The sequence below is a fragment of the Malaya genurostris genome, chromosome 3 (assembly GCF_030247185.1).
Source record: "Malaya genurostris strain Urasoe2022 chromosome 3, Malgen_1.1, whole genome shotgun sequence".
NCBI lineage: Eukaryota > Metazoa > Arthropoda > Insecta > Diptera > Culicidae > Malaya > Malaya genurostris.
In genome coordinates this window covers 163,749,849-163,775,922 of record NC_080572.1, presented here as the reverse complement: position 1 = coordinate 163,775,922, position 26,074 = coordinate 163,749,849, and the positions used below count along the sequence as shown (strand labels likewise).

The window sequence follows — 26,074 nt, the reverse complement described above, 5'->3', positions numbered from 1 at the left end:
AATTAGCAGTAACAAAGGCATTGCTAATTCAGTTAATATTCCATATGATTTGACAAAAAATATTGACTGGATTAAATACCAAAGTAATATTTCAAGTGTCTTAACTTCAATGGAAGAGCTTCCCCCACTTGAAGAATATGACTTCCTCGTTTGTTCGATTCTGGAGGCCGCAGAACAAGCCCAAACCAAACGATTTCTTGGTCCATCGTCTAACAGAAGACCTCCAAATCCTTGGTGGGACAAAGAGTGCTCAGATGCTAAACACGCGAAACAAAATGCTTTCAAGACGTTTTTAAAACGAGGAGGAGGAACTCCTCAGAATTTTGAAAAATTCTTGGTTTTAGAAACCAAGTACAAGAACATACTTCAGGTTAAGAAATGCAGCTATTGGAGACATTTTGTGGAAGGTTTGTCAAGAGAAACCTCAATGAGCACTCTTTGGAATACGGCCAGACGAATGAGGAATCGTAACGTAGGAAATGAGAGTGAGGAGTACTCGAATCGATGGATATTTGATTTTGCGAGGAAAGTTTGTCCAGATTCCGTTCCTACGCATAGCATTGTTAGGGAGTCTTCTTCAAATGATGATTCCATTGATAGCCCCTTTTCAATGATGGAATTTTCCATAGCACTCATGTCTTGTAACAATAACGCTCCTGGATTGGACAGAATTAAATTCAACTTGGTGAAGAATCTGCCCGACCTCGCAAAAAGACGTTTGTTGGAATTGTTCAACAAGTTTCTTGAGCAAAATATTGTTCCACCTGACTGGAGACAAGTGAAAGTTATCGCCATTCAAAAGCCGGGGAAACCAGCTTCCAATCACAACTCATATAGACCCATTGCGATGTTGTCCTGCATCAGAAAATTGTTCGAACAAATTATTCTACGACGTCTCGACACTTGGGTCGAGACGAACGGTTTGTTGTCAGATACTCAGTTTGGCTTCCGTAGAAATAAAGGGACGAATGATTGCCTTGCATTACTTTCGTCTGACATCCAAATTGCCTTCGCTCAAAAGCAACAAATGGCATCTGTATTTTTAGACATTAAAGAAGCATTTGATTCAGTTTCCATTGATGTTCTTTCAGACAAGCTCCACCAACATGGACTCCCAGCGGTTATAAATAATTATTTGCACAACCTTTTGTCAGAGAAACGCATGCATCTTTCACATGGCGATTTGGCAACAATCAGAATTAGCTACATGGGTCTCCCGCAAGGCTCATGCCTCAGTCCGCTCCTCTATAATTTTTACGTGAATGACATTGACAGCTGTCTAGTAACCCCATGTACACTAAGACAATTGGCAGATGATGGCGTGGTTTCAGTTACTGGATCCAAAGCTATTGATCTGCAAAAACCATTGCAAGATACCTTAGATAAATTGTCCGTTTGGGCTGTTCATCTTGGTATCGAATTCTCTGCGGAGAAAACAGAGCTGGTCGTCTTTTCAAAAAAGCATGATCCCGCGCAACTTCAGCTTCATATGATGGGAAGAATAATCGAACAGGTTTTGACTTTCAAATACCTCGGGGTGTGGTTTGATTCCAAATGCACGTGTAGAGGACACATTAGGTATCTGATAACGAAATGCCAACAAAGAGTAAATTTTCTTCGAACAATAACAGGGTATTGGTGGGGTGCTCATCCTAATAAAATCTGATCAGATAAAATTGTATCAGACAACGATACTTTCAGTGATGGAATATGGATGCGTTTGTTTTCGTTCTGCTGCAAATTCTCATGTTATCAAACTTGAGCGAATTCAGTACCGTTGTTTGCGAATTGCTTCAGGCTGCATGCATTCGACACATACAATGAGTCTTGAAGTTCTGGCGGGAGTTCTTCCATTAAAATATCGATTTTGGGAGCTTTCATCACGCCTGCTAATAAGATGTGATGTGCTGAATCCCATGGTAATTAATAATTTCGAACGACTAGTCGAGCTTCGATCTCAAACAAAATTCATGACAGTATATTTTAACCATATGTCACAGGAAATCAACCCTTCAAGATATATTCCTATCCGTGTCAGCCTCCTAAATGTACCTGACTCAACTTTATTTTTCGACACATCCATGCAGCGCGAAGTGCGTGGAATCCCGGACCACACACGCTCTATGGAAATCCCAAAAATATTTTCAAGTAAGTTCAGGCATATTAACTCTGAGAAAATGTTTTACACGGACGGATCGCGAATGGAAGAAGCGACAGGGTTTGGTATGTTCAACAATAATGTTTCGGCCTCATTCAAGCTTCAAGAACCTGCATCTGTTTATATAGCAGAGTTAGCAGCAGTTCATTATAGCTTGAATGTAATCGTCACATTATCTCCAAACCATTATTTCCTCTTCACAGATAGTCTGAGTGCAATTGAAGCCATTCGCTCAAACGCTGCTGGCAAAAATGAACCGTTTTTCTTGGGTAAAATAAAACAGTGTCTGAACGACATATTGAATAATAATTATCTAATCACAATAGTTTGGGTTCCGGCTCATTGCTCCATTCCAGGCAATGAAAGAGCCGATATTTTAGCCAAACGTGGTGCTATTGAGGGTGAAATTTATGAGAGACCGATTGCTTTCAACGAATTCTATAGCGCGTCTCGCCAAAGAACACTTGCCAGCTGGCAAGCTTCTTGGGATAAAGATGATCTGGGTCGGTGGATGCACTCAATTATTCCTAAAATATCGACAAAGGCATGGTTCAGGGGACTGGATGTGAGTAGAGATTTCATTCGTGTGATGTCCAGACTCATGTCCAATCACTACACGTTAGATGCACATCTCCTTCGAATTGGACTTTCCGAGACTAATCATTGTGCTTGCGGCGAAGGTTACCGCGATATTGACCATGTTGTTTGGACATGCGTGGAGTTTCGTGATGTCAGATCTCAACTAATAAATTCCTTGCGTACCCAAGGTAGACTATCCAATGTCCCAGTTCGCGACATTCTTGCTTGTCGTGACCTTCCATACATGAAACTTCTTTATCATTTCATTAAATCCATTGGAGTTCCAATTTAAATTTTATTTTATGTTAGACTGTTTTCTCTTCCATGAGTTCAACCAATAGCCAACTATAGGATATTGAATATAAGTGGTGAACTGATACAAACAATCCTGAAATAGTTATAAGATCATGTACAAAATAAATGTATTTTATTTAATGTAATTTAAAATAGCAACTCGCTTGATAAAAACAGTGTTTAGATTAACTAATGAGTACCAACATACTAATATGATATTCGAAATGTATTAGGTTTAAACTACTATGTATTGTGGATGCCACGGCGAAGAAAAACTTATGTATATTGCCTATGAAATAAACGTATTTATGAAAAAAAAAATGTTACTCCATCAACCTTGTGAAACAATATCAGAACAACGTTTGTGTGAAATAGTTAGAATTATTACAGCAGAAATTCTAATTCTAATGCAACAAACAGAGACAACGAATTTCTTTTAAACGAATTATTGTAATAGACGTAATTTAGAAATAAAAAACAAATATTAGTATTGATACCACTAATTTACTTTTTCTCTAATGAAGCTGAATCAAAAACTCAGAATTTCATAAGGGTATTTCCAAAAATTAACTACAACGTTGATAGTTCTGATTTATATGAAATTTGTACGAAATTCGCACGTCTAAAGCGTGGCAAAGCATTTGTTTTGCACGAATGAAAAGGTCAACTCGACTTAAGATTAATTTTTAAAAAGGGCGAATGTATTTGTTAAGTACTTTTTCCAAAATTGTATCAATGAAATAGTTTTAGGAAATCGCTTTGGTTCTGATGAATTGCAGTCATAGGTAAGTTAATTATTCATTATCAATAATTAAATAGCAAAGAAAACAAATAGATAAGCTAAGAAGGATTTTATTGTATACGTTTATAACAAAAACAGAAAATACACGCTTTATTACAAATTCGTTTAAGATATGTCACAACAAAACTTCTATTTTTTGCATAAACACATTTCTATGAATTTTGTGTTTGTGTTTAATGAATTTATTAATCAATTTCTAACGCATTACAGAACATTCGGAATACGATTCTAATTTCCATGAATTTAGATTGATTTGTTTCTGTTTTTTTTTTGTATCCAAATAATTGCCGCTCTATTTTCACGATCAAATTTTGTGATGAATTTTATGCATACGGATCATGTGTCCATCTCGATGAAGCAGAAGGCAACATTTAGGTTCGAGCAAGGTATAAAATAGATATCGTAAGGATGAGTAATTGACGACTTGATATGCTTTGTTCATGTAGGCTTCACAGCTGTTGATCCAAAAAACCAATGCTAAAACGAACTCCAGAAAAAAAACCAATATTTGTTTCGCTAACCAGTACAGGAAAGTATTTCCCAGTATCTGCGATAATAAAAACTTTTCCCATGTCTCCCAACGGCTTTACATTTTACGGCATTTTGCTTTTCATTGATGATTCGAAGACATCCTCAGACAAGGTTTAAGTTTCCATTTTTATTTCGGGTGAAATGTATGAATGTTAAATGATCAAGACATTTCTCCAAGATGAAAAAAACGCTTCAAGACTTCACTAATCATGGGGCTACCACGTTTGGCATAAAGTCGTTTGGCATAATACCGTTTGGCATAACGCCGTTTGGCATAATGGTTATTTGGCATAATGGTTATTTGGCATAATGGTCATTTGGCATAGTGGTCATTTGGCATAACAGTCATTTGGCATAACAGATGAACATGCTGCTTAATAGAAATTTTTCTAATTTAGTGCAATTTTGAAAGGTCTAATGCGGCTACGCCGCATCGTTTTTAATGACCTGGTGTCCGACCTCGCTGCCGCTCGTTCGGACTTAACTGAGAGATTGCTCCTAGCTTTGGGTAATCCGGGCAAACGCCCGCAACTAGACAGAGGTGATTTCTGCGGGGGCGCTGCCCCCCCGCAGTGGCCGGCGCTTCCGACGGCGGGTCGCCGGCGCACTCGCGGCCTTCGGCCGTCTCGACCTGAATCATCTATGACGAACAGAATATTGTGCTGGCACTAAGTGAGTTGCTTATGTAAAAAGGTTTTACATATTTCGTTGGAGTTTCCCTTGCACAACTTCAATCGATCGAAACACATACGAAAATTTTCATTAGATTAAAATATTGCAAATCCCATTATTATTATGCCAAATGGCATTATGCCAAATGACCATTATGCCAAAAGACCATTATGCCAAATAACTGTTATGCCAAATAACCATTATGCCAAACAGCGTTATGCCAAACGGTATTATGCCAAATGACCTTATGCCAAACGGGCCGCCCCCTAATCATAGCTCCCAGTAACAATTTTACTATAGCGATCAGTATAATAGGTGGGGATCAGCCAATCTACAAAAATGGAATAGTATTGAACCTCATTTAACTGATTTTTTACAGTTTTTTGTAACGCCCCTTTCTATAACAGCATCAAATTTCAATCATTTTTTCCTGTATTTCCGGTACCGGAAATCGAATTCGAATAAAGTTCAGAAATTTTATATGAAACCAAAACCAATTTAATCAATTGAACTTAAGTTTTTGACAACCGGTTGAGCCATCTCTGAGGAAGCGAAGTATGTTCCATTTCGGAATTTTTGATCACTATTTCCGTTACCTTTGGAACCGATATCCGGTATGGTCGAAGTCAGTTTGTGTGATCTGAAACTAACATATATAAAAGCCTTATCTAGAAGAATTTTTGGATTTTTGGATTGTCGCACTAAATAACGGTTTGAAATTTTTGATACTCGTTACCTTTAAATTTCTGAACCGGAAGTCGGATCCAGATAAAATTCCACAGTCAAATGAGGGATTGTAACACCATTCGTTCGAATCTAAAGATATGAAAATCATTTGAGTAATCTCTGAGAAATCGGAGTGAGTTCCAGTTTTGAGTTTTTTATCACTGTTTTCGCTGCGTCTGGAACCTGATACCGGTTTAACAGGAGTGAGTATACTTGGTCATCACCTATCAATATCTGCAAACGAGAGAAGTTTATTAATCAATTTTTAGGAATTCGTTTGTCTTCACATGGTAGTTCATGAACTCTTACACTATTGAAATTGATGTTTTTTGATATTGAGTATCTTTTTGTAAAATTTAATCTAGTAAACTAATTGCGGTTCCATGAATTGCTCCACATGCGGAATTTGAATTGCGTTACATTTAACGATATCCAACAACCGAATAAGTCTCTTGTAGTTCATTTAATAATATAAGTTTAAAGGCACACTGTTTAAGCACTAAGGTGCCGAGAGCAGCCGAATGAGTTGCTGTTCTCGCAAACAAGTTGTCATATGTTCTAGCCTCGAACTGGAAGAACTCTCACTGTCAGTATGATCGAGACAAAGCAATAACTGTTGAAATACGCCTATACAACAGTCATTACTAAGTATACCTCGTTGTCACTTGATATCTGAACGCAATGTTTAAGCAAAGCAATCCTAGATTGACTAAATACCGATTCATTCATTCAAAAAAATTGAAAGATGGAAGTCGCAAAATAAAATTAATGTTGATTTGTTTATACTCTTAAGAGATACCCAGGATTTATACCTGCTGACGGACGATGGAACGTATGCAAAACTGCATTTAGAGCAGCGGGAAAAATTCTCAATAGGAATGACTACCTTTTTGTCACCATTTTCATTTTTTCCAAATTTAGATTCAATTTTCAACATACGTTTGTAATCGGTAGTAGAATTTGAAGATGTATTATCAGGAACGTACTAAGCATGTTGTTAACCATGGTCAGTCTATAACTGCTAAAAACAGTGGATGAGTTCAATGACTGCAGGATGTATTTAATTACCACAGCTTCGCAACAGGTACCTTCGAATGCTCCAAGACAGAACGTCAAACAATAAAGCTGCCGTTTCTTCTCGTTGCCGGCGGAGTTTCAATTTTCCGTACATCCTTTGTACTTCTTAAACCCTTCTGGTGCTTCCATTGTCGTGACACTGCACAAAGCCAAGAAACAATTATACTCCCAAGAGATGGAAATGGAGAAAATTTTCAATTTATGCCATCTTTTTTCCTTCTGGTAGGACACTGCAGATGAAAAACACCACTTTGGATGCAGCAGGACGAGTATTTGTTGCTTTATAAAAGTTTGTTCAGATTTCATTGCTAGCCATCCGGTCCTGCTTACTATAGTTTGCGTTTTGTCATTTAGATAGATTCGACAGCATAAATCTGGCTTGAATTGCATATCACGTTAGTCAAACAAATACATCTTTTTCGACGGTATTGTTATTCGATCCATAGTGAAACAACACTTTCGATGAGGCTCTTAACAACTGAACACGGCATTTTAGGATAAGTGCAGTAAATTTTCGAGTGGCGGCGGCTATGTACTACGACATCGTGTGACTATCGTTGGTATTCAGTGAAAGTAAATTCCATTATACTATAAACGAATAGTTTTAAAGCTGTACCATTGACTGGTGTCGTTTAAAATGAGGTGACGCTTATGGTCGGATAAAGGCATGGGCGAAGTAGGCAGTCGCCTAGAGCGCCAAGATCAAGGGGGTGCTAAAATTTAAAAAAAAATGGAAAACGCTTCAATTTCTTTTTGTTTGAATTTTTTCAACGTGTAACGTGAAATGTGCGATTTTGGCAAACCGAACTTTTAACGCGTGGATGGTAGACGTTAAGGATTGAAATCATAAAGGAACATTTTTAAGTTTTTCTTTCACCTTTTGCGGAACGATCATTCAGGTATAAATTCCGGATGACTAACAACAAAACTTGCCTACACAAAAAATTAACCTTGAGCCGGCCCTGGGCGATGCAACCGTAACGCCTCGAAGAATGCTGATAACACAACCAAACATACAGTAAACTAACTTATAAAACCGATACACTGAAGAAGGATGTAAATAACATTCCGAAATACGCGTATCTGTATTGTAACGTTTGTTTTACTTCATGAAAGTATTAGTTGTTTTTCTAGTTGATTGATAATAGAATCGTCATGCGATTAATACTTAAAAAACTATCAAAAAGAAAGCCGTTTTAGGAAAATATGGTATCTGCTCAACTTGTAATTAACTTTACTAAAATAAATCAAATCCGCCATACTTCGATTGATCTGGCCAGCATTGAGATTTCCAATTCGGTAACTGATATAAGAACCCATTGGAAACTAAAATTGTCTAGGATAGCTGATACGTTGTGCGATACACGTTCGCAGTTATTACCATATTACCCGAAAGGTTCAGTATGCTTTCAAGTTGGCTCATGTTTTATTGGCCAATATACAAATCACGACACATGAGCTTTCGCAAACAGTCTGTGAAATTGATTTTTCTTTTTCTCATTTTGCCCTGCCTTTCGGGAACTCGGTACATCGTCGGAAGCTGGGGAAAATCAGTTCTGAATGTGCTACTCGTTTTCCACGACAATTTCGTCTCCGGAGGTTCTCAACGTTCGGAAAGGCGAGTGTTATGCTCATTCAAGCTCGATTGAATTGTGTTTGTTAACGTCGGCATGAATGTAACCGGCGGGCTATAAAAATAAACATCCCAGTAGAACCGGTATCGAAGCGGCAGTGCAGATAATTGGTTCGAGAGGCGGAAAAACGATGTCGACATTGACGATTTCGAGCATGCAAGCTCGATATTTTTTAGCATAACTTATGAAACAAAATCACTTAATGGTCTATCGCTCATGTTGGTTCCTTTCCGAATAATTTGTTAGTGAAACTCAAAGAGAAGTGCAAGTTCTTTATTTTTCAATCAGTGATTCAGTTAGAGATTGCTATCTGTAATTCAACTTCTGGATAGTCACCGGATCTATTTTTTAAACTCCTACCACCCGAGAAATTTCTTAATCTTATTTCAAGAATTTTGTCCATGTCGAAGAGTTTTTGTCTTTCTCTTGCAAAAAGATTCTACAAGATTGTGAAAACCGATTCATTAACCAAAGTCCGAAAGGCTCTAGTCCATTCAACTCAGTGACAAATATTATCACTCAGTTTTCATGAAAATTACTGAGCCGTTTTACACGAAGTTAGATTCAAGTAATAGGTCTTACTGTCTAATAAAAAATCATGAATTTCAATTTCATCTTACTTCATATTCCATGACAGGCCCGTGCGCAGGGGGGGGGGGGGGTTTTGGGGGTTTTAACCCCCCCCATGAAGAATTTTTTAAAAATTAATTTTCATGAACAATGGATTACTTATTATATTAAAGTGCAAATAACTTGACAATTCATATTTTTTTATCAATTTTTTATCAATTTATAAACTGACATAATTTGAAACCCCCCCGCACGATCCTGTCAGAATTCGTTTTACATTTTTGGACACCCCCCTCTCCCCTTGAAACCCCCCCCCCATGGATGATTCCTGCGCACGGGCCTGTTCCATGAGTGTGATTTGTGAAAAAAAGTTCAATACCAAGAGTGTTTTTTATAGGAAACGATGTAAGAAAAGAAGAGTTTCCCGAAAATAGTCTACAAATTTATACAACTCTCTTAATTAATTAGTTGTTTTCCCTATGAACTCGTTTTTGCAACACCGGTACCCAGTTTCACGATTCGGATGCAACGGACGGAAAGGCAAAAATAATAGAAAAGGCCGAAAAAAGCCAATCGAGTTAAAACAAAATATTAAATATTGTTAAAGTTATGGATCCTATCCCGAAGCTTGTTTTTTCGCTTTCTGTTATTAATCACTCTCCAAGGCAAATCTGAAATTAAAACATTAAAAAAATGAAGAAACGTGTATTTTTTTCACTAAAAAAACAGGTTAACGGAAAAATCGATTCTTGAGATTATTGCAAGCAATGGAAAATTTTTAGACTAAGAAGAATTTTTGAAAAAACATTGTGAAAATCGGTTGAAAATATCTTGAGATATCTTGTTCAGCTGCGTGTTTTTTTGTAAAAAGCCCTATTGCGAGATAATCGAGTTTGAAGTTGTCCTCGGCTTCGAACTAATGTCATTTGAAATCTTGATCTCCGATCTGGATGAAATTTCTCATGGCTATTTTCGAAAGTATGTGCTATGTAAATATGCAAAAAATATCTCAATTTTTTTATCCGCTACCTTGTACATACCCCCTTAAATGGAATTCACTTTGATTTCTCAGAGATGGCTGGGCGGATATTCACAAACTTACATTCAAATGCAAACTCTTACAGTCTCATATGGTGTAATTGAATTTTATCCGGATCCGGCTTCTGGTTCCGGCATTAGAGGGTGATGAGTGTTATAAATTTCGACATATATGTTTCAATTTGTACGTCATATTAGTTGATGGCCAAACGAACTGATTTTAGCAATAAACAAATATTGATTTTTTCAGGAAAAACATTGTCAGTCATACAATATTTTCCAAAGTCCTTCGTTTACGTAATAGCTGTAGCAATTCAGAACCAGAGCTAATAAAAGTCATTTTCATTGACTGAAAAATAAACGAAAATGACAAGAAATTATTGTCACTCTCAGTTTCGCTTGCAAACTATGAGAACGAAATCCATGTCCAGTCAATGACATAAACGGGAAAGTAGTTTCAAAATTGTGTTTTTTCTTTCATTTGCCCTTTCAGTCATTTGCAGTTTTCAGTGAAAATCCTATAGTATTCAGTGTCGATATTCAACCAAAGCTGTGAGAATTGAAAACGACAGAAAAAGGTTTCACAATAAGTTTTAACTGTTGGTGCTCGAATTTGTAGTAGTTTTGGTTTCCAAAGAAGTTCTGGGATGTAATTACTTCGATTTGCCATATTTTAGTCACTTTTTATAGCCAAGCGTCACATATTTTCAATACACCGATGCAAGAATGAAAATTTCAATTCTGCTGTTGCTACCTGAAGACGCTATAGTATGTTCACATTAGCGCTGATATCAAGTGATATACGGATATACTTGATATCCGATGATATCATGTGTGATATCACTTGATATCCCATACAATTTTATGTCAACGCGTATCACCATTTTGGCATGATATCCGGGATATCATGTACGATATCATGTCGAGTTGTCAAAAATCGCAACTAGCAACACGGATAATGGCATTGAACGCACTCATTTATGAACGTCACTTTGAGGGTGACATTGAACAATCATTATAATTTCGAATTTTTCAACGAATACTGGCGTTCGAAAAACATTAAATGCAAGACTTCAATTATTGATTGAATTGTAGGAGAGAAAAGCAATATTATTGATCTTATACCATGTTCACATTAGCGCTTATATTACTTGATATACCGAGATGATACGCATATCACGTGGAAGTGTTCACATATGATCGAAATGATATCGTTTGACAATCAAGTTGTCATATTGAATGTTCCCATTAGGAGTAAGATCAAAAATATTGCTTTTCTCTCCTACGATTCCATCAATAATTTAAGTCTTGCATTTATTGGTCTCCGAACGCAAGTATTCGTTGAAAAATTCGAAATTATAATGATTGTTTATTGTCACTCTCAAAGTGACGTTCATAAATAAGTGCGTTCAATGCCATTATCCGTGTTGCTAGTTGCGATTTTTGACAACTCGAGATGATATCGTACATGATATCCCGTATATCATGCCAAAATGGTGATACGCGTTGACATCAAATTGTATGGGATATCAAGTGATATCGCACATGATATCATCGGATATCAATTCTATCTGTATATCACTTGATATCCCCGCTAATGTGAACATACTATTACTCCTAATGGGAACATTCAATATGTCAACTTGATTGTCAAACGATATCATTTCGATCATATGTGAACACTTCCACGTGATATGCGTATCATCTCGGTATATCAAGTGATATAAGCGCTAATGTGAACATGGTATTAGTTTGGTTTCGTCTTGTCATAGAGGAAAGAGTGACGTTGGCAATTATGCTCTCTCATTTTTTCGATGAGAAACTAAAATGCTTCGTCTCTCTTCGTTTGTTCTGGTGTCAGTCATTTGCGAATGAGACAGTAAAACATTGAAAATGAGACTGCTGAAATGGTTTCTTTCATTGAGAATGTGTGACAATTTTAAGCTCTGTTCAGAACAACACCCGAAAATTTGGAATAATTCGATTCATTAGTTTTTGAGATATAGTGCTCACCGCAAATTCCTGCAAATGAAAGCGTTTTGCGGCTGGGGCCGTACAATCTATAACATTCAACATATAACGATAAAAATGTTTTCACTAAAGACTGTCCCAGAAAGTATGGACGCACTTTGATTTCGCTGTAAATAATTCACAAGTGTTAGATATTCAAATTTTATTCGATATATTGATAGTGTTAGACTACAACAACAGAATATTATTCCCAACATTTGCTACTTAGCCATTGTAGACTAGCTGGCGCACCTTCTTCCGAACGTTTCTTATTAAATTCCGTATAGACTTCTTGGCGACAAGTTCTAAAACTTTTTTCCAATCTTTTTCGAACTGTTGAATGGTTTCGGCTGCCGAGACATGTTTCCTTAGATGTGCCTTCGTTAATGCCCAAAATTCTCCAATTGGTCGAAGTTGTGGGCAATTCGGTGGATTCATGTCTTTTGGGACGAAAGTGACATTTTTGGTAGTATATCATTCTACCGTTGATTTCGAGTAGTAGCAAGAAGCAAGATCTGGCCAGAAGACAACAGGATCCTTGTGGCTTCGAATCATGGGTAGAAGTCGTTTTTGTAAACATTCATTGATGTATATTTCGCTGTTCATTGAAGCAGTGGTGATGAAGGGTTTCGAAATCTTACCGCAGTTACAAATTGCTTGCCAGACCTTAGCTTTTTTACCAAATTTTTCGACTTCAATCGATGTCTCGGACTTGTTTAACGCTTGCCGTTCTCGCACCGTATAATATTGTGGTCCCGGCAAGGATTTGTAATCGAGTTTCACGTAGGTTTCGTCCTCCATGATTATGCAGTTCAAATTTCCAGCAAGAATCGTATTGTACAGCTTTCGAATCCTCGGCCTGATCGATGCTTCTTGTTTCGGACTACGTTTTGGTTGTTTCTGCTTCTTACAGGTTCGAAGATTCAAACGTTCTGTAGCACGAAGAACATTTGACTTCGAAGTGCCCACTTTTTTGGCCACATCCCGAACTGAAATCTTCTTCTTTTGCTCGAACGCCTTCAGTATACGTTTATCCAACTGAGGGTTAGCAGGACCTTTTTTTCGACTCGTTTTCGGTTTATCCTCAAAGGTGTTATCCTCACCGAACTTCGTGATTGCATTTCGAACGGCTTTTTCACTTACTCCTTCCAGTTTTGCTATCTTTCTCAGTGACAGTCCGCGTTCTGTACACCATTTGTACACAATTTTTCGACGTTGTTCTGCTGAAAGTCCACGCATTTCGAAACAAACTAATGAAAACGAATAAACAACTGCACAAGTGGTTAGAGAAGAGTGTAAACAACAGGACGCAGCCATAAAATTTGACAGATTCTGAACCATTGCGAAATGGCAGCGGTTTTTTGTTGCGTCCATACTTTCTTAGACAGTCTTTAACATAAAGTTTGTACAATTCGATGCTTTTAATCCATTGAAATAAAATCATTATCACACTAACCCCTTAATGTAAAAGAGATCACCTGTTTAAATGCCGACTCGTTTGCTTCAAAATATCAAAACAGACGATCGAGGTAAACTAATCATAAACACATCGATTTTAGAAGCAGGCAGTTTTTAGATTAAAGATTGATTTTTTAGGTAACGCTTTGTTTCAAATGTTCCATTAGTGAGACTTTTGAAGATTTAAAGAAATAAGATATCAAAACAAACTACAGTGTGCTTACTCTAAATTGAACCGAATTGAAAACATTGCCCGTCTATGTATGTCTAAGCATAGATAAGATTATAAATGTTACGGTTTTCTGAAGTACACTTTTAATCCACATTAATATGTTATGATTGTTTCAACAAACTTGACAATGTCCACTTAAAGATTGTTTGGTGCATAAATGTAGCTTACGAAACCATAACATGAGTATAATACGTCAATGTGTGTACATTGGTTACAATTCTGAACAATATTTTTTAAAGCATGTAAGTTGGACTGGTTATTTAATTTTAAAAATAAATAGTCAAATTCTTAAATTATATTTCTTCTAGGATGGATTGTTGGTAACATAATCGCCCTTATTCTGAATAACGACGTATTGATTTTTCGATCGAATATGGTTCGATCGAATCATAGCTACCTTTGATTTTGCTAGCGTTATGGGGAATACAAATGAAATACGAGCGAAAAAACGATACGACGTTATTCAGAATAAGGGCGAATATTCCACAATGCAGTTTGTTGTTGAAATGAATTTGTACAATTTATTATCAAGTCCGGCCATTCGAATCGGAAATAGAGAAACCCTTCTAGGATTAAAATTATGCAAGCATGATAGCAATAGTCCAGATAACAGATATACATGCTCGCATATGAGCTTTATGTAGAATTTGCCAGACAGCCTGGAGAACACTTTTAGATGTCGCCGAAATCGACACTACTTTGGGCGCTGCAATCACATCACATCGAATTTGTGTTTTGCAGTAGGCTAAAATCACAATACAGGTTCGAAGAAAAAAATTCAAATACGTATGAATAGTGATTTTATGCTGGTCGCATAAAACCATTTTGCATGTTTACGTTTCGTCTTCGACTCATCAGTGCATCAGTAGATTATGTTGAACTGCTGACGCAAACTAACGAATCAACATAATCCGCTGAGCAGACGTAAAGTTAATGCTATTTGCAAAACACTTTTCTATTACACACGAAGTGCAATGTCTAAACTGACGTCTCGGAAGAAACAAGTTTCGGTCTACTGGCCGAACAGATTGTGATAGTTTGAAGGGGAAAAAGTTTATTTTTACCTGTTTTCAACGATAATAGTATAATTGAACTATGTTATTAATGCTAGATTTTCTAAAGTATTTTATTTTATCTTTTTTTTGTTAAGCAAATTTCTCGTGGTACACTGCAGAATAATATCTACAATCTTATTGTTGCTTATAGTGTTGATCTTCTCAATTACTGTAAATAGCTGCTAATTGATAGTATAGATGAGTAGGCTGATTGAATCTTATCATGAGTACATCATTCATGTTTACGGACATTCAATAACTATGTGAAAGCATGACATAATCTCAGCATCTATTGTGTTATTTGTGTTCGCATATGGGGAAACTCTATACTTATTTGCCACAAATCTTGTTGTTCCGACCAACCGAATGGAGAAAATAGTCATTAGCTATGATTACTCCCACCTGCGACAACAGTTCTAGATCATTATCGTCTGCCACAGGCAACATCCTTGATAGAGCGTCGTACTCTGAATCCATCACGTTTTCAGCATACATGATAAATATGTGTGTGTCATCATCACCATCAAACAGATGGGGTCGGCAGGTTTCCGCTTTCTGCATCCTACCGGCAAGTTAGTGGAGCGCAAAATATACTTAAACGATGATACAATCCGACCGATTCGCAGCATCCAATCCTAAGAAAAATGTGAGAAGAAAATTGTCAACCCGTTTCAGCTCTCTGCAGCGTTTACATTCATCATCTCATCTTTAACACGTTTTCTTATTTCTATCCTTTCTTTACAGTTGTTAATCAGAAATACAATGTACAAGTTCATGACGAGTACGTTATGTCGGGGAACACTGCGGTGCTGAAATGTCAGGTAAGTGTGTCAACGACCATGGAACAAAGTGTCCATGCGTACTCAAGCACATTGCGGGATTGAGTCTATGTAGTCTATGTCCCACTAATCTCAGTCCTACCATTCATCTTGTCTATGAATAGTTATATTTACAGTAAAATCTGCTAGCTCTGTTAGTTAAATTGCTATAAATTGAAACAAATGAAAATTGAATTATTGGATTCGACTACATCCGCTGAGTCTACACCGGGGGATCAGCAAAATAAAATGGTGGATCGACTAATCAGATGACTATAAATATTCTGTATATTGTAATAAAAAAAGTCTTTTGTCCCGAAAACTTTTCAATCACAACCGACGACGAAAATGGTCTTTCATATTGTGTGTATCGTAATAAGTATGTATGATAACAAAAATAGTATTCCCGATCAGACGGAAATAACAGAATTATAACAACTGGAGTAATTTATTTTAGAAATATTTTGCAGCAAAGTTTGAAATATTTTTGGCTGGTAAACTGTTAAAATAACCAAAAAAAAACTAGCGGGAACAAAATCGTTACAGATTTTGAAACGTTTGTATCACAATTATTACTAAATTTGATATAACTACAGAAGTCCGAAAGCAGGAATTTATAACAATAGTTGTGATAAATTCGATAGCAAATTTGATACAGAAAAACTATATCACAGCCAACTTTTAGCATCGTTTCAAACCAAAATTTTTGAATAATTTATTTAGTGTTCTGGTTTCTTCGTTTAGTTCTTTTTGCCTTTCTCATATAGAGAGGTTATGCAATCACTGTGAAAACCGACTTTTGAACCGAGGTCCGGAGGGCCGAGTGTCATATACCATTCGACTCAGTTCGTCGAGCACACAAAATGTCTGTGTGTGTGTGTATGTAACGTTTTTTTGCATTATCTTTTCTCGGAGATGGCTGAACCGATTTTCACAAACTTAAAATCAAATGAAAGGTCTTGAGTTCCCATAAAAAATTCCTGAATATTATTTGGATCCGACTTCCGGTTTCGGAGTTATGGGGTAAAATGTGCAAAAACAAAGAAAATATGTGTTCTAGCTTTTCTCATAGATGGCGCGACCGATTTTCACAAACTTAGGTTCAAATGAAATGTCCTGTAGTCCCATACGTAATTCCTGAATTTCATGCTGATCCGACTTCCGGATCCGGAAATATAGGGTAAAGTGGGTTAAAAATTGTATACCATCACTGAAAATAGGGAAAAACCGTAAAAAGTTTTCTAAATCGACCTGAAATCTTTTCCAATTGATAGTTTTTATCAGTAGACGTTCAAACAAACCGATTTCGGTTTATTCTTTTAAGAATCGAAAAAAATTATTTTGAAGAATACCACAGTATTAGGTGGATTGAAACAGGTTTTTCTGATCTCTTTCTACCATTTCCGAGTCGCACACGCTCGCGCCTTGAAAATCCGGATCTCTTCCATTGTGCCATCACAAGACGCTGGGAATTGTACCTCGGCGTTTTGAGCCGGCACAACGAACAGTAGCGGTTTAATCGGTAGGAAAAAAAATTAAAAATAGATCTCCGTATAGTGAAAAAAGATCACTCATGGGGAGTTCAAGCTTTCAAGAGGAATCCAAGCAGTTCTGTAAAAGATGTCACGAAAAAACGACAGTTGAGTAAAACTTTCATACAAACTTCACGTCTAGCACGAAAGTTCTACCCAAATGTCGCGAACAACTACATACGTACAATGTTTGAAATGCACCGATCTGCAAAGAACGGCAAAATACGATGGAAATATCACGTGCACGGAAGCTCTACGCTACAAAACCGCATATGTGAGACGTAGGAAAGCAGAAGATGTCATGTTGCCAAAAAAATACATTATTTTGCAAGTAAGCCCATTTGTGACAACCGGGAAGGGCAGCTATACATGAAGGAATGGCTACAAAAGCGTCTACTACCACATCTAAGGTCACACAATGGTTCTACGCTTTTCTGGTTAGATTTAGCCTCTTACCATTACTCGAAAGATGGTTTGGAGGTTAATGAGGTGAACATCGTACCAAAAGACTGTTATTCCTCGAACGCATATGAATTATGGCCAACTCAGAAGTACTGGGCCATCATGAAACGGGTGTAATAGAAATCAGACTGGAAAAAATCTGACGTACACAACTAAAAAATGAAAAACTGCGTAGAAGTTACTACAGAGATGAAACTCGAACCCGTAGCTCTCCGCTAACCGGGAAATTTTTCTGCCAATCAAACTATCCAGCACGTGAAACACACGAAGAAAGAGCCTAATTGAAAAGAAGAAATCGAACATGTTAAGCTGTGTTCGGGCGCAATGCAGTTGAAGTATACCAGGTATGCCGGTATGAAATGAGCGTTAAGATACAAGTGTGTCGATAATGAACATTTGATGTGAACGAGTTTTAGTTTTTTTCGGTCTGTTGGTAAGACATCTGCCGAACATATTTATTATGCACTTTTTTCGATGAATCTCGGCAAAAGAAATGCCGAGACTCGCACCGCCGCACAGTGGCTCGAATCAATAAAAACGTGGACATAAATCAGTAGCTGCCAAACCGTTCTTTTAATGCATATAGTTGCTTTGAAGAAATTATTTACAAATATATACCGCGTAATTTGATCCTATCAATAATTGTTCATGGCCTACTTTGACAAAAAATGTAACCATAACTTTTTTTTCTGAAGAGATAGAAATTATTTTTCTTCTACAAAGTTTTAGAACTATTAAAAATAATTTACTTTGTCAAATATACCAAAAGTCTAGATCGCACCGTTTCGGATATACAAAGCGTTTTTATGGCAACCCCCTTAAAATCAGTTTTCTATTTATAACTTGTTTCGAGTTAGTTTTTTATGCATACTTTCTTTGGAATAATTGAAGAAAATAAAAAATCCCATATTTTTGTTGAAGGTAGTGCATAGGTTTCTTGTTTCCTGGCAAAGTTAAACAACATTTTACCTTTTTTTCACCTATCATAAAACCTTACACAGAAGCGAAATATGCAACTTTATGCAGCTGATTTTTACAAAATTTGTAGGAAAAGATGTGCCCAATATCATAAAAAAAAATCTAAGTGGAACTCGGTGGAACTTTTTTTTTAGGTCTTTTCAAAGTTAGTTTTAATTACTGAATTATGGCAACCCCCTTAAAACTAGTTTTCTAGTCATAACTTGTTTCGTGTTATTTTTTTATGCATACTTCGTTTGGAATAATTGTAAAAAATATAAAATTTCATAATTTTGTAGAAATATAAAATTTCATAATTTTGTAGAAACTAATGCATAAGTTTATTCTTTTCTGGAAAACTCGTGCATAATTTTACCTTTTTTACCTAGGAAACCTTGTGTCGAAGCGAAATATGCAACTTAATGCAGCAAACTTTAATAATACTTATAGGAGAACATGTACCTTATCAAATTTATTTTCCAATGAGAATTTCTAGAGTAATATTCGTGTGACTCATTTACACTATGGCCATGTTGAAACCATAAATGGTTAAGAAACAGAGGGCGTCACGCGTCTGCTATTTCTGTAACTCACTTTTGCAGTCGCCCGATCAACATCTCGTCTTAAAAATCGTGTTGCTTCGCTATAACTCAATTTATTTACACGTTTAAACATGAAATCTCTTCGTAAAGGTTTGTACTTTAACAATACTTTATCATATTTTGTCTAGAAAACATTTTTCCATTTTTTAAATATGTGTTGAAGTTTTGATAATTTTTCGGATTTTCAATAATTAAAACTAAATTTGAAAAGGCCTAAAATTGCATCTAGTTCCACTTAGATTTATTCTAATATTGTCAATTGTAAAAAGTAACAAAATATTCAATTGTAAAAAGTAACAAAGTAATAATCCATGGGGTATTTTGCACAAAGCCTTTTTTCAACAGCCTGTAAAATATAACAAAGATACAAAAATTCGTCCAAGGCATGAATGTACGGTTTTTTCTTAGGTTTCAAATAAGCCATTCCATAAAACAACCTTTATAGTTTATTGAATGAAAAAAGTTAAAAATTAATAAACAAATAAAAAAAAATCCAAACTTGGGCACGAGGAAAAACAGCCGTGAAAAAACGATGACAAATTTTTTTTTCGACTTCTAGTAGCGTCTGACCCACTGATTTCGAATATTTATTACAAACCTATCAAAACTGGAAAGAAATTGTCACTGGAAGCAATTAATATGCTAGAACTTACAACAGAACAAGAAATTAGCGATACGGAAAACTCGGACAATAGCGTGACTGATACTGATTGATCGAATGCAATGCGACTAAGTGACATATTGTAATGATTTATTAGGTAACATTAACTACCTAGTTGATTGATTAGGTTGTGAAAAGTATTGGGAAAAGTTAAATGAGTAACTTTGCTTACTTTGTAGTAGATACTTAGGTAATAGAGATAAATTCTACGTAGGCAAATCCAAAAAAACTGTTTTTGAAATAAAGCGAATATCTCAAAAAATATTTTTTTTACATTATTCATATCTTCAGCAAATATATTTGAAATGTTTTTTTCTTTGAAATGAGATAGAAAAAAATTTTTTTTCGTCAAAAACAAAATTATTTTTTTTCGAAATCGGTAATACCCCCTTAACAAAAATTAAGGTGCTACTTTCAAAAGAAGCGTTATATAATTTTGTAAAACTTCTTCGAAGACACGTTAGCTCTTAAAAATCAGTGAAAGGTACAGACTTGTGACCGTCTTTTTCCAGTTTTGGACCACTGTGCGCCCTCTGTTTCTTAACCATTTTTTTTTGTTTTGATTATAGAGGTTTTAACCTTAAGGTCATTCGCCTCTTCGGGCCAGAAAAATTTTCTGACCCTATGTGCGGGGTTGGGAATCGAACCCAAGTGGGCTGCGTGAAAGGGCATCGACTTACCCATCACGCTATACCCGTCCCCGAGCTCTTAACCATTTATGGTTTCAGCATGGCCATAGTGTAAATGAGTCACACGAATATTACTCTAGAAATTCTCATTGGAAAATAAATTTGATAAGGTACATGTTCTCCTATAAGTATTATAAAAGTTTGCTGCATTAAGTTGCATATTTCGCTTCGGCACAAGGTTTTCTAGGAAAGAAGTAAAATTATGCATAAATTTTCCAGAAAAGAATAAACTTATGCATTAGTTTCTACAAAATTATGAAATTTTATATTTTCTACAATTATTCCAAACGAAGTATGCATGAGAAATAACACGAAACAAGTTATGACTAGAAAACTAGTTTTAAGGGGGTTGCCATAATTCAGTAATTAAAACTAACTTTGAAAAGACCTAAAAAAAAAGTTCCACCGAGTTCCACTTAGATTTTTTTTTATGATATTGTGCACATCTTTTCCTACAAATTTTGTAAAAATCAGCTGCATAAAGTTGCATATTTCGCTTCTGTGTAAGGTTTTATGATAGGTGAAAAAAAGGTAAAATGTTGTTTAACTTTGCCAGGAAACAAGAAACCTATGCACTACCTTCAACAAAAATATGGGATTTTTTATTTTCTTCAATTATTCCAAAGAAAGTATGCATAAAAAACTAACTCGAAACAAGTTATAAATAAAAAACTGATTTTAAGGGGGTTGCCATAAAAACGCTTTGTATATCCGAAACGGTGCGACCTAGACTTTTGGTATATTTGACAAAGTAAATTATTTTTAATAGTTCTAAAACTTTGTAGAAGAAAAAAAATTTCTATCTCTTCAGAAAAAAAAGTTATGGTTACATTTTTTGTCAAAGTAGGCCACGAACAATTATTGATAGGATCAAATTACGCGGTATATATTTGTAAATAATTTCTTCAAAGCAACTATATGCATTAAAAGAACGGTTTGGCAGCTACTGATTTATGTCCACGTTTTTATTGATCCGAACCACTGTGCGCCGTACTCGGTAATCAACTCGGCAAAAGATAAAAATACTGAGAATCCCGGTATTCTCATATTTTACAAATGTCAGTAAGTACCGAAATTGTCAGCAAAATGTTTACTGTCTGTTCGACAGAAGCCACTCCCGAGATTTTAGTTTTTGAGAGTAAACAAATTTTGATTCTATTTTTTCAAAATTACGAACATTCAAGGTTAGGTCAAAATTTCATTTTATTTTCGTCAAACAACAACAGATGTAGAACAAAAATTAAAAAAGGTTAATATATTTGTAGCCGGTAGTGCTCAGTGCCTCTACTTCGAAACATACATCGTCGGCAGGCTTACATTTCAGGAAAAACACGGTGAAAGCCATGCAAAAACAGCAAATGCTGACACAACATCCGGTCCGATTGTGATTGCAATATTCCTCCAGACCAGGGAGCAATCACCTTCATCAAAGTCGTTCGATGTCACTACCAGTTGTGGCGTTTCTGACTTCGGCATGTTTGATTCGGACTGAAATGTATATGAAAATCGCTATGAAAATTCAAGTAGTATTACTAGTAATAGATCGTAAATTCCTACGTCTTTCTTTTGGACTACTTCAAAAATATCATTCATTTTTGCGAATAATTACCAGAAAATCACTGCAAAACATTGCACCACCATAACTGCGTAGTGCCAAGCGAAAATGTAAATCGTAAATGATAGAAGTAATGCCGATTTTCGTCAAAAGCTATCACATATATTTCGATATCGCTGACATATACGCATTTGTTGATTCCGGCATAATTGTTATTTACTGATGAGTTCAGCAAAAGATTATGCCGAATTCCTACAAAATGACTTTGCCGAAAAATCAGAAAATTCACTAAACGAGTTTCGTAAATAAAAACAGTATATCGATTCCTGAGCAATCAGAAAATTGTATGATGCCGATATGAATCGGCATTTTACTATGCCGAGCTCGAGAATCAGGTTTAAGGTTTCAGGGCACTGAACAAACAACATCATATTTTTTCATCGTATTAAAAGTGTCCAATTTTTGTAGCAGATAGTGATGATTTGCGGAAAGCGTAACTTTTTTTGTTTTCATTCGAATAAAAATGCTACAGAGTCGCATCGAATGCTTACTGAGGCATATGGTGATCATTCTTCGACTGCAAAATTAGGTCGATTCGGCAAGAAGGCAATGCTCTGTGTTTGGTGTACAACAAATGATCAATTTGAATCATGAATTTACCGAAAACTAATCATAATGGGCCAGACGACACAGCAAAGCAATTTTGTTACACGACAATGCCCCTGCACACCAAGCAAAACCGTTTCAGTATACAATCAAATAACTTGACTTGTAGTTTCCACCCATCCCTCATATTTGCCAGACTTGGCCCTCCAGACTACCATTTGTTTTCTTCGATGGGCTATTGACTGAGCAGCACTTAGATTTTTACAAAGAAGTCGAAAAGTGGGTGTCTGATTAGTTTGTAATTTGCTTCAAAAGACGAACATTTCTATTAACGTGGTATCCATAAATTGGCCAAGATGTGTAGAAAGCAATGATCAATACTTTGAAGAAATCTGGATATATCCATTTTATTGATAACATGTAAAACGTTTGGAAATGGGGTTTGCTTGACAAACAAACACTCTAGTCCGAGTTTTAGTTTTATAGCATTTTATAGCAAACGTCTCCATGTAGCTCAATCCATGGCCACTCTCCGCCAGCCACTCGAGGCCCGGATACTTCGTTAATAATTGCTCGACCCACATTGCTCGCTCTGCTCCTCTTATTCTTGTGCCTACCGCATCAAATTCAAGAACCATTTCAAATGGGTAGCCTTCCGGCATCCGGATGACATGCCCGGCCCACAGCAGTCGTTATCAAAATTGCCCACAGCAGTCGTCTGAAAATTGTACAAAAAATATACGTATCATATTACGTATAAATATACCTATCAAATTACGTAGAATTTCATGTATAGTTACTCACTTATTGATATTCTATACTAAGATTTTAAAATGTGTCAAATGGAAAGGTTTTGTCAGGAAAGACCAGCTAATGAACATCATAATGAGTATTAAATGAAAACTCAATCTTCAGGAAAACTCTTAGAAGCAATCTAAATATTTCAAAATAAAAGAACAACTTTTCATAATATATTAAAAAATTGTCGACCAAATGCTATATAAATAATTTCGTTATCGAAACGGGAATCGGATTTCCCACACGTGTCAGCACGTACGCTAAAGTCATAATTTGCATAATTTCATCACGTCCGCAAACCTTCCAACTCGTTTCATAGCGTGGCAATCGTATTCAATGTGGCACAGTACGATTAGAGAGGAAAGGAATAACAGGTGACGGTCCCGTTATAGTTATCTTAGGCTGAAACAGGCCTTGGAAATTATGCAAAGAAGCGGAACGATTTGTAAATCTGTCATTTTGAACTAATCCATTGAACCTGAAGATGTTTTTTTTAATTTTAATTGCAGTTTTAACAATTTAATTAAAAAGCATAAACCACATACAGCTTGTGTTTTCATGTTAGTTAAAATTCTAATGTAAAAGTAGTTTCTTCTACGTTCAGATCCGTGTTCAGGTGAAACCACACAATCATTCAATCACAAATGCAATTTCCTTCTAATGATATTACTTCCCACCAATCTGAATTGCATTTGTGTCCGGCTGTTGCGTGTCATCGAAGGAGACCATGCTAACGCTTTGCACGCTGCAGTACACGTCACTGCGCATCATTTCCTGTTGGCTATTTTCAACGGGTGGATAATTGGACTCGAACATTCTCCATCACTACATCATTAGTCGTGTGATTCGGTTCCATTTTGGGGAAGGATTCGACAGTAGCTACCCCTGACCAAACCTAGTCATAGAGAATATTTGCCACCTTGGCAAGAAGCAGAATGTCAGCATCACTAGCAAAATAACATCGTGTGACTTATTATTGGCACTTGTATAGAATTCGAACAAGGTTGAAACTTTCTGAAGCTTGATGATTACCAAGCCATATTTTTGTTTAGTCTGCATGTAAAGAATGGTACAGTGCAGTTGTAATTAAATATTCAATCGTCAGCATCCCCACCGAAAACTCTCTTAAAACACGTAAATTCACTCTACACGCAGAGAAAATGAGCTTGTTTAAAATAACAAAACAGATAGATATTATTTAAAGTTTGATTTATGTTATTTTCAAGCTAGAATATGATTGTTTCAAACCAACTCAACCCTACAACATCAGCAATGATCTCAGTTTGAAGTGAATCTAAATATAGGTCTAACCAAACTAGGAAAGTAGGCTGATTTGATTGTTGAAATAAATTTCCAATTTATTGCGTATCGCCAAAAGTTGAGTTGATTATATTGGGATTATCTATGTTGATTCAATTTTGCTTTCCCTTCATGTTGAGAAAAAGTTTTGATTCATTTTATCTACGATCTTATTTGTGTAATGATACAATAGAGATTATTTTTGAAATCAACCGTTCCAGATTTATCTCTTATAAACATAAGCAATTTTTTCACCCTTGAATAAACAGAAAAGTTTGTACGTGTTTCGTAACTAAATAGATTTGATGCAGGTTATTTCTATCACTAGATACGATAAAAAGTAATATAACAGGTCTTGTTTGAGGTATGGTTTGAGGAACAATTGGAGTTGCTACAAAATGTATAAATCGAAGAAAACAATTTATGAATAACAAACTCTCCAAATTATTTTGAAAGAAACCATTTTACTGTAAAAAACAAAACAAAATCTAAGATTTTAACTAACAAAAGCATAACTAGAAATACCAATCATATTAGGTTTATATCTTCTGCCAAGTTTATAAATTCAAAGCACTATAAATGTCTTTATCTAAAGTTAGTAAATTTTAAAATGATTTTGTAAGTTAAATTTACAATCAAAACTCTAGTTTTGTAGATTCATGCAAAATATTTGTTATATCAAATCAAATTTTGTTTTGTCAGTATTTCAATATAATAAATCATTGCATTGAACCAAAATTTAGTTACTTTCACAATATTTTTCTCTGCGTGTAGATGCTTGTATGTTGCATAAAACAATGTTCAATATGTTTGGCGTAAATAATTACAAACGAAGTCCATCTTTTTGGACAAAGCATCAGCGATGTTCTGACTCTACGGAACTTCCCGTGTGAATTTTGCTGTCAGGTGACTTCTATTCTCGCGGTACATCGAAGTATTATCTTCACACTAGCTGACCCGTCGAACTTCGTCTCGCCTGAAATTATTTTTTTAAATTTTCGTTTTCGAACAGCAGAGTTGCCAGTTGCAGAGTTAATGTTTCTTTCCATTATTTTACTGATTACTTGGCTTACAATAAACGAATTACGACAAATTCATATCCAACACAATACCTTCGTCCCGAAGAAGAAATATCATCAAGAATTATTGTGGATATGTTCAATGCTTTTGTTACGCAAAAACTAAACAAATGCACCGTTTGCCATCTCATCCTTCGAGTCAGTGTATTGAACAGAGATTGTAGATCTCTCTCAAACTAA

At 35.9% G+C, this 26,074-nt stretch overlaps 1 protein-coding gene across 9 annotated transcripts in view; it reads left to right on the top strand.

Annotated features, from left to right (window-relative positions):
• The window catches only part of LOC131437430 (cell adhesion molecule Dscam2), a 249,507-nt gene that overhangs the window by 186,800 nt on the left and 36,633 nt on the right, over window positions 1–26,074 (top strand). For all 9 annotated transcript variants that reach the window (XM_058606769.1, XM_058606762.1, XM_058606766.1 and 6 more), the window contains exon 6: window positions 15,581–15,657. In XM_058606769.1, the coding sequence (XP_058462752.1) occupies window positions 15,581–15,657 (77 nt within the window). The remainder of the gene's footprint in view (window positions 1–15,580; window positions 15,658–26,074) is intronic.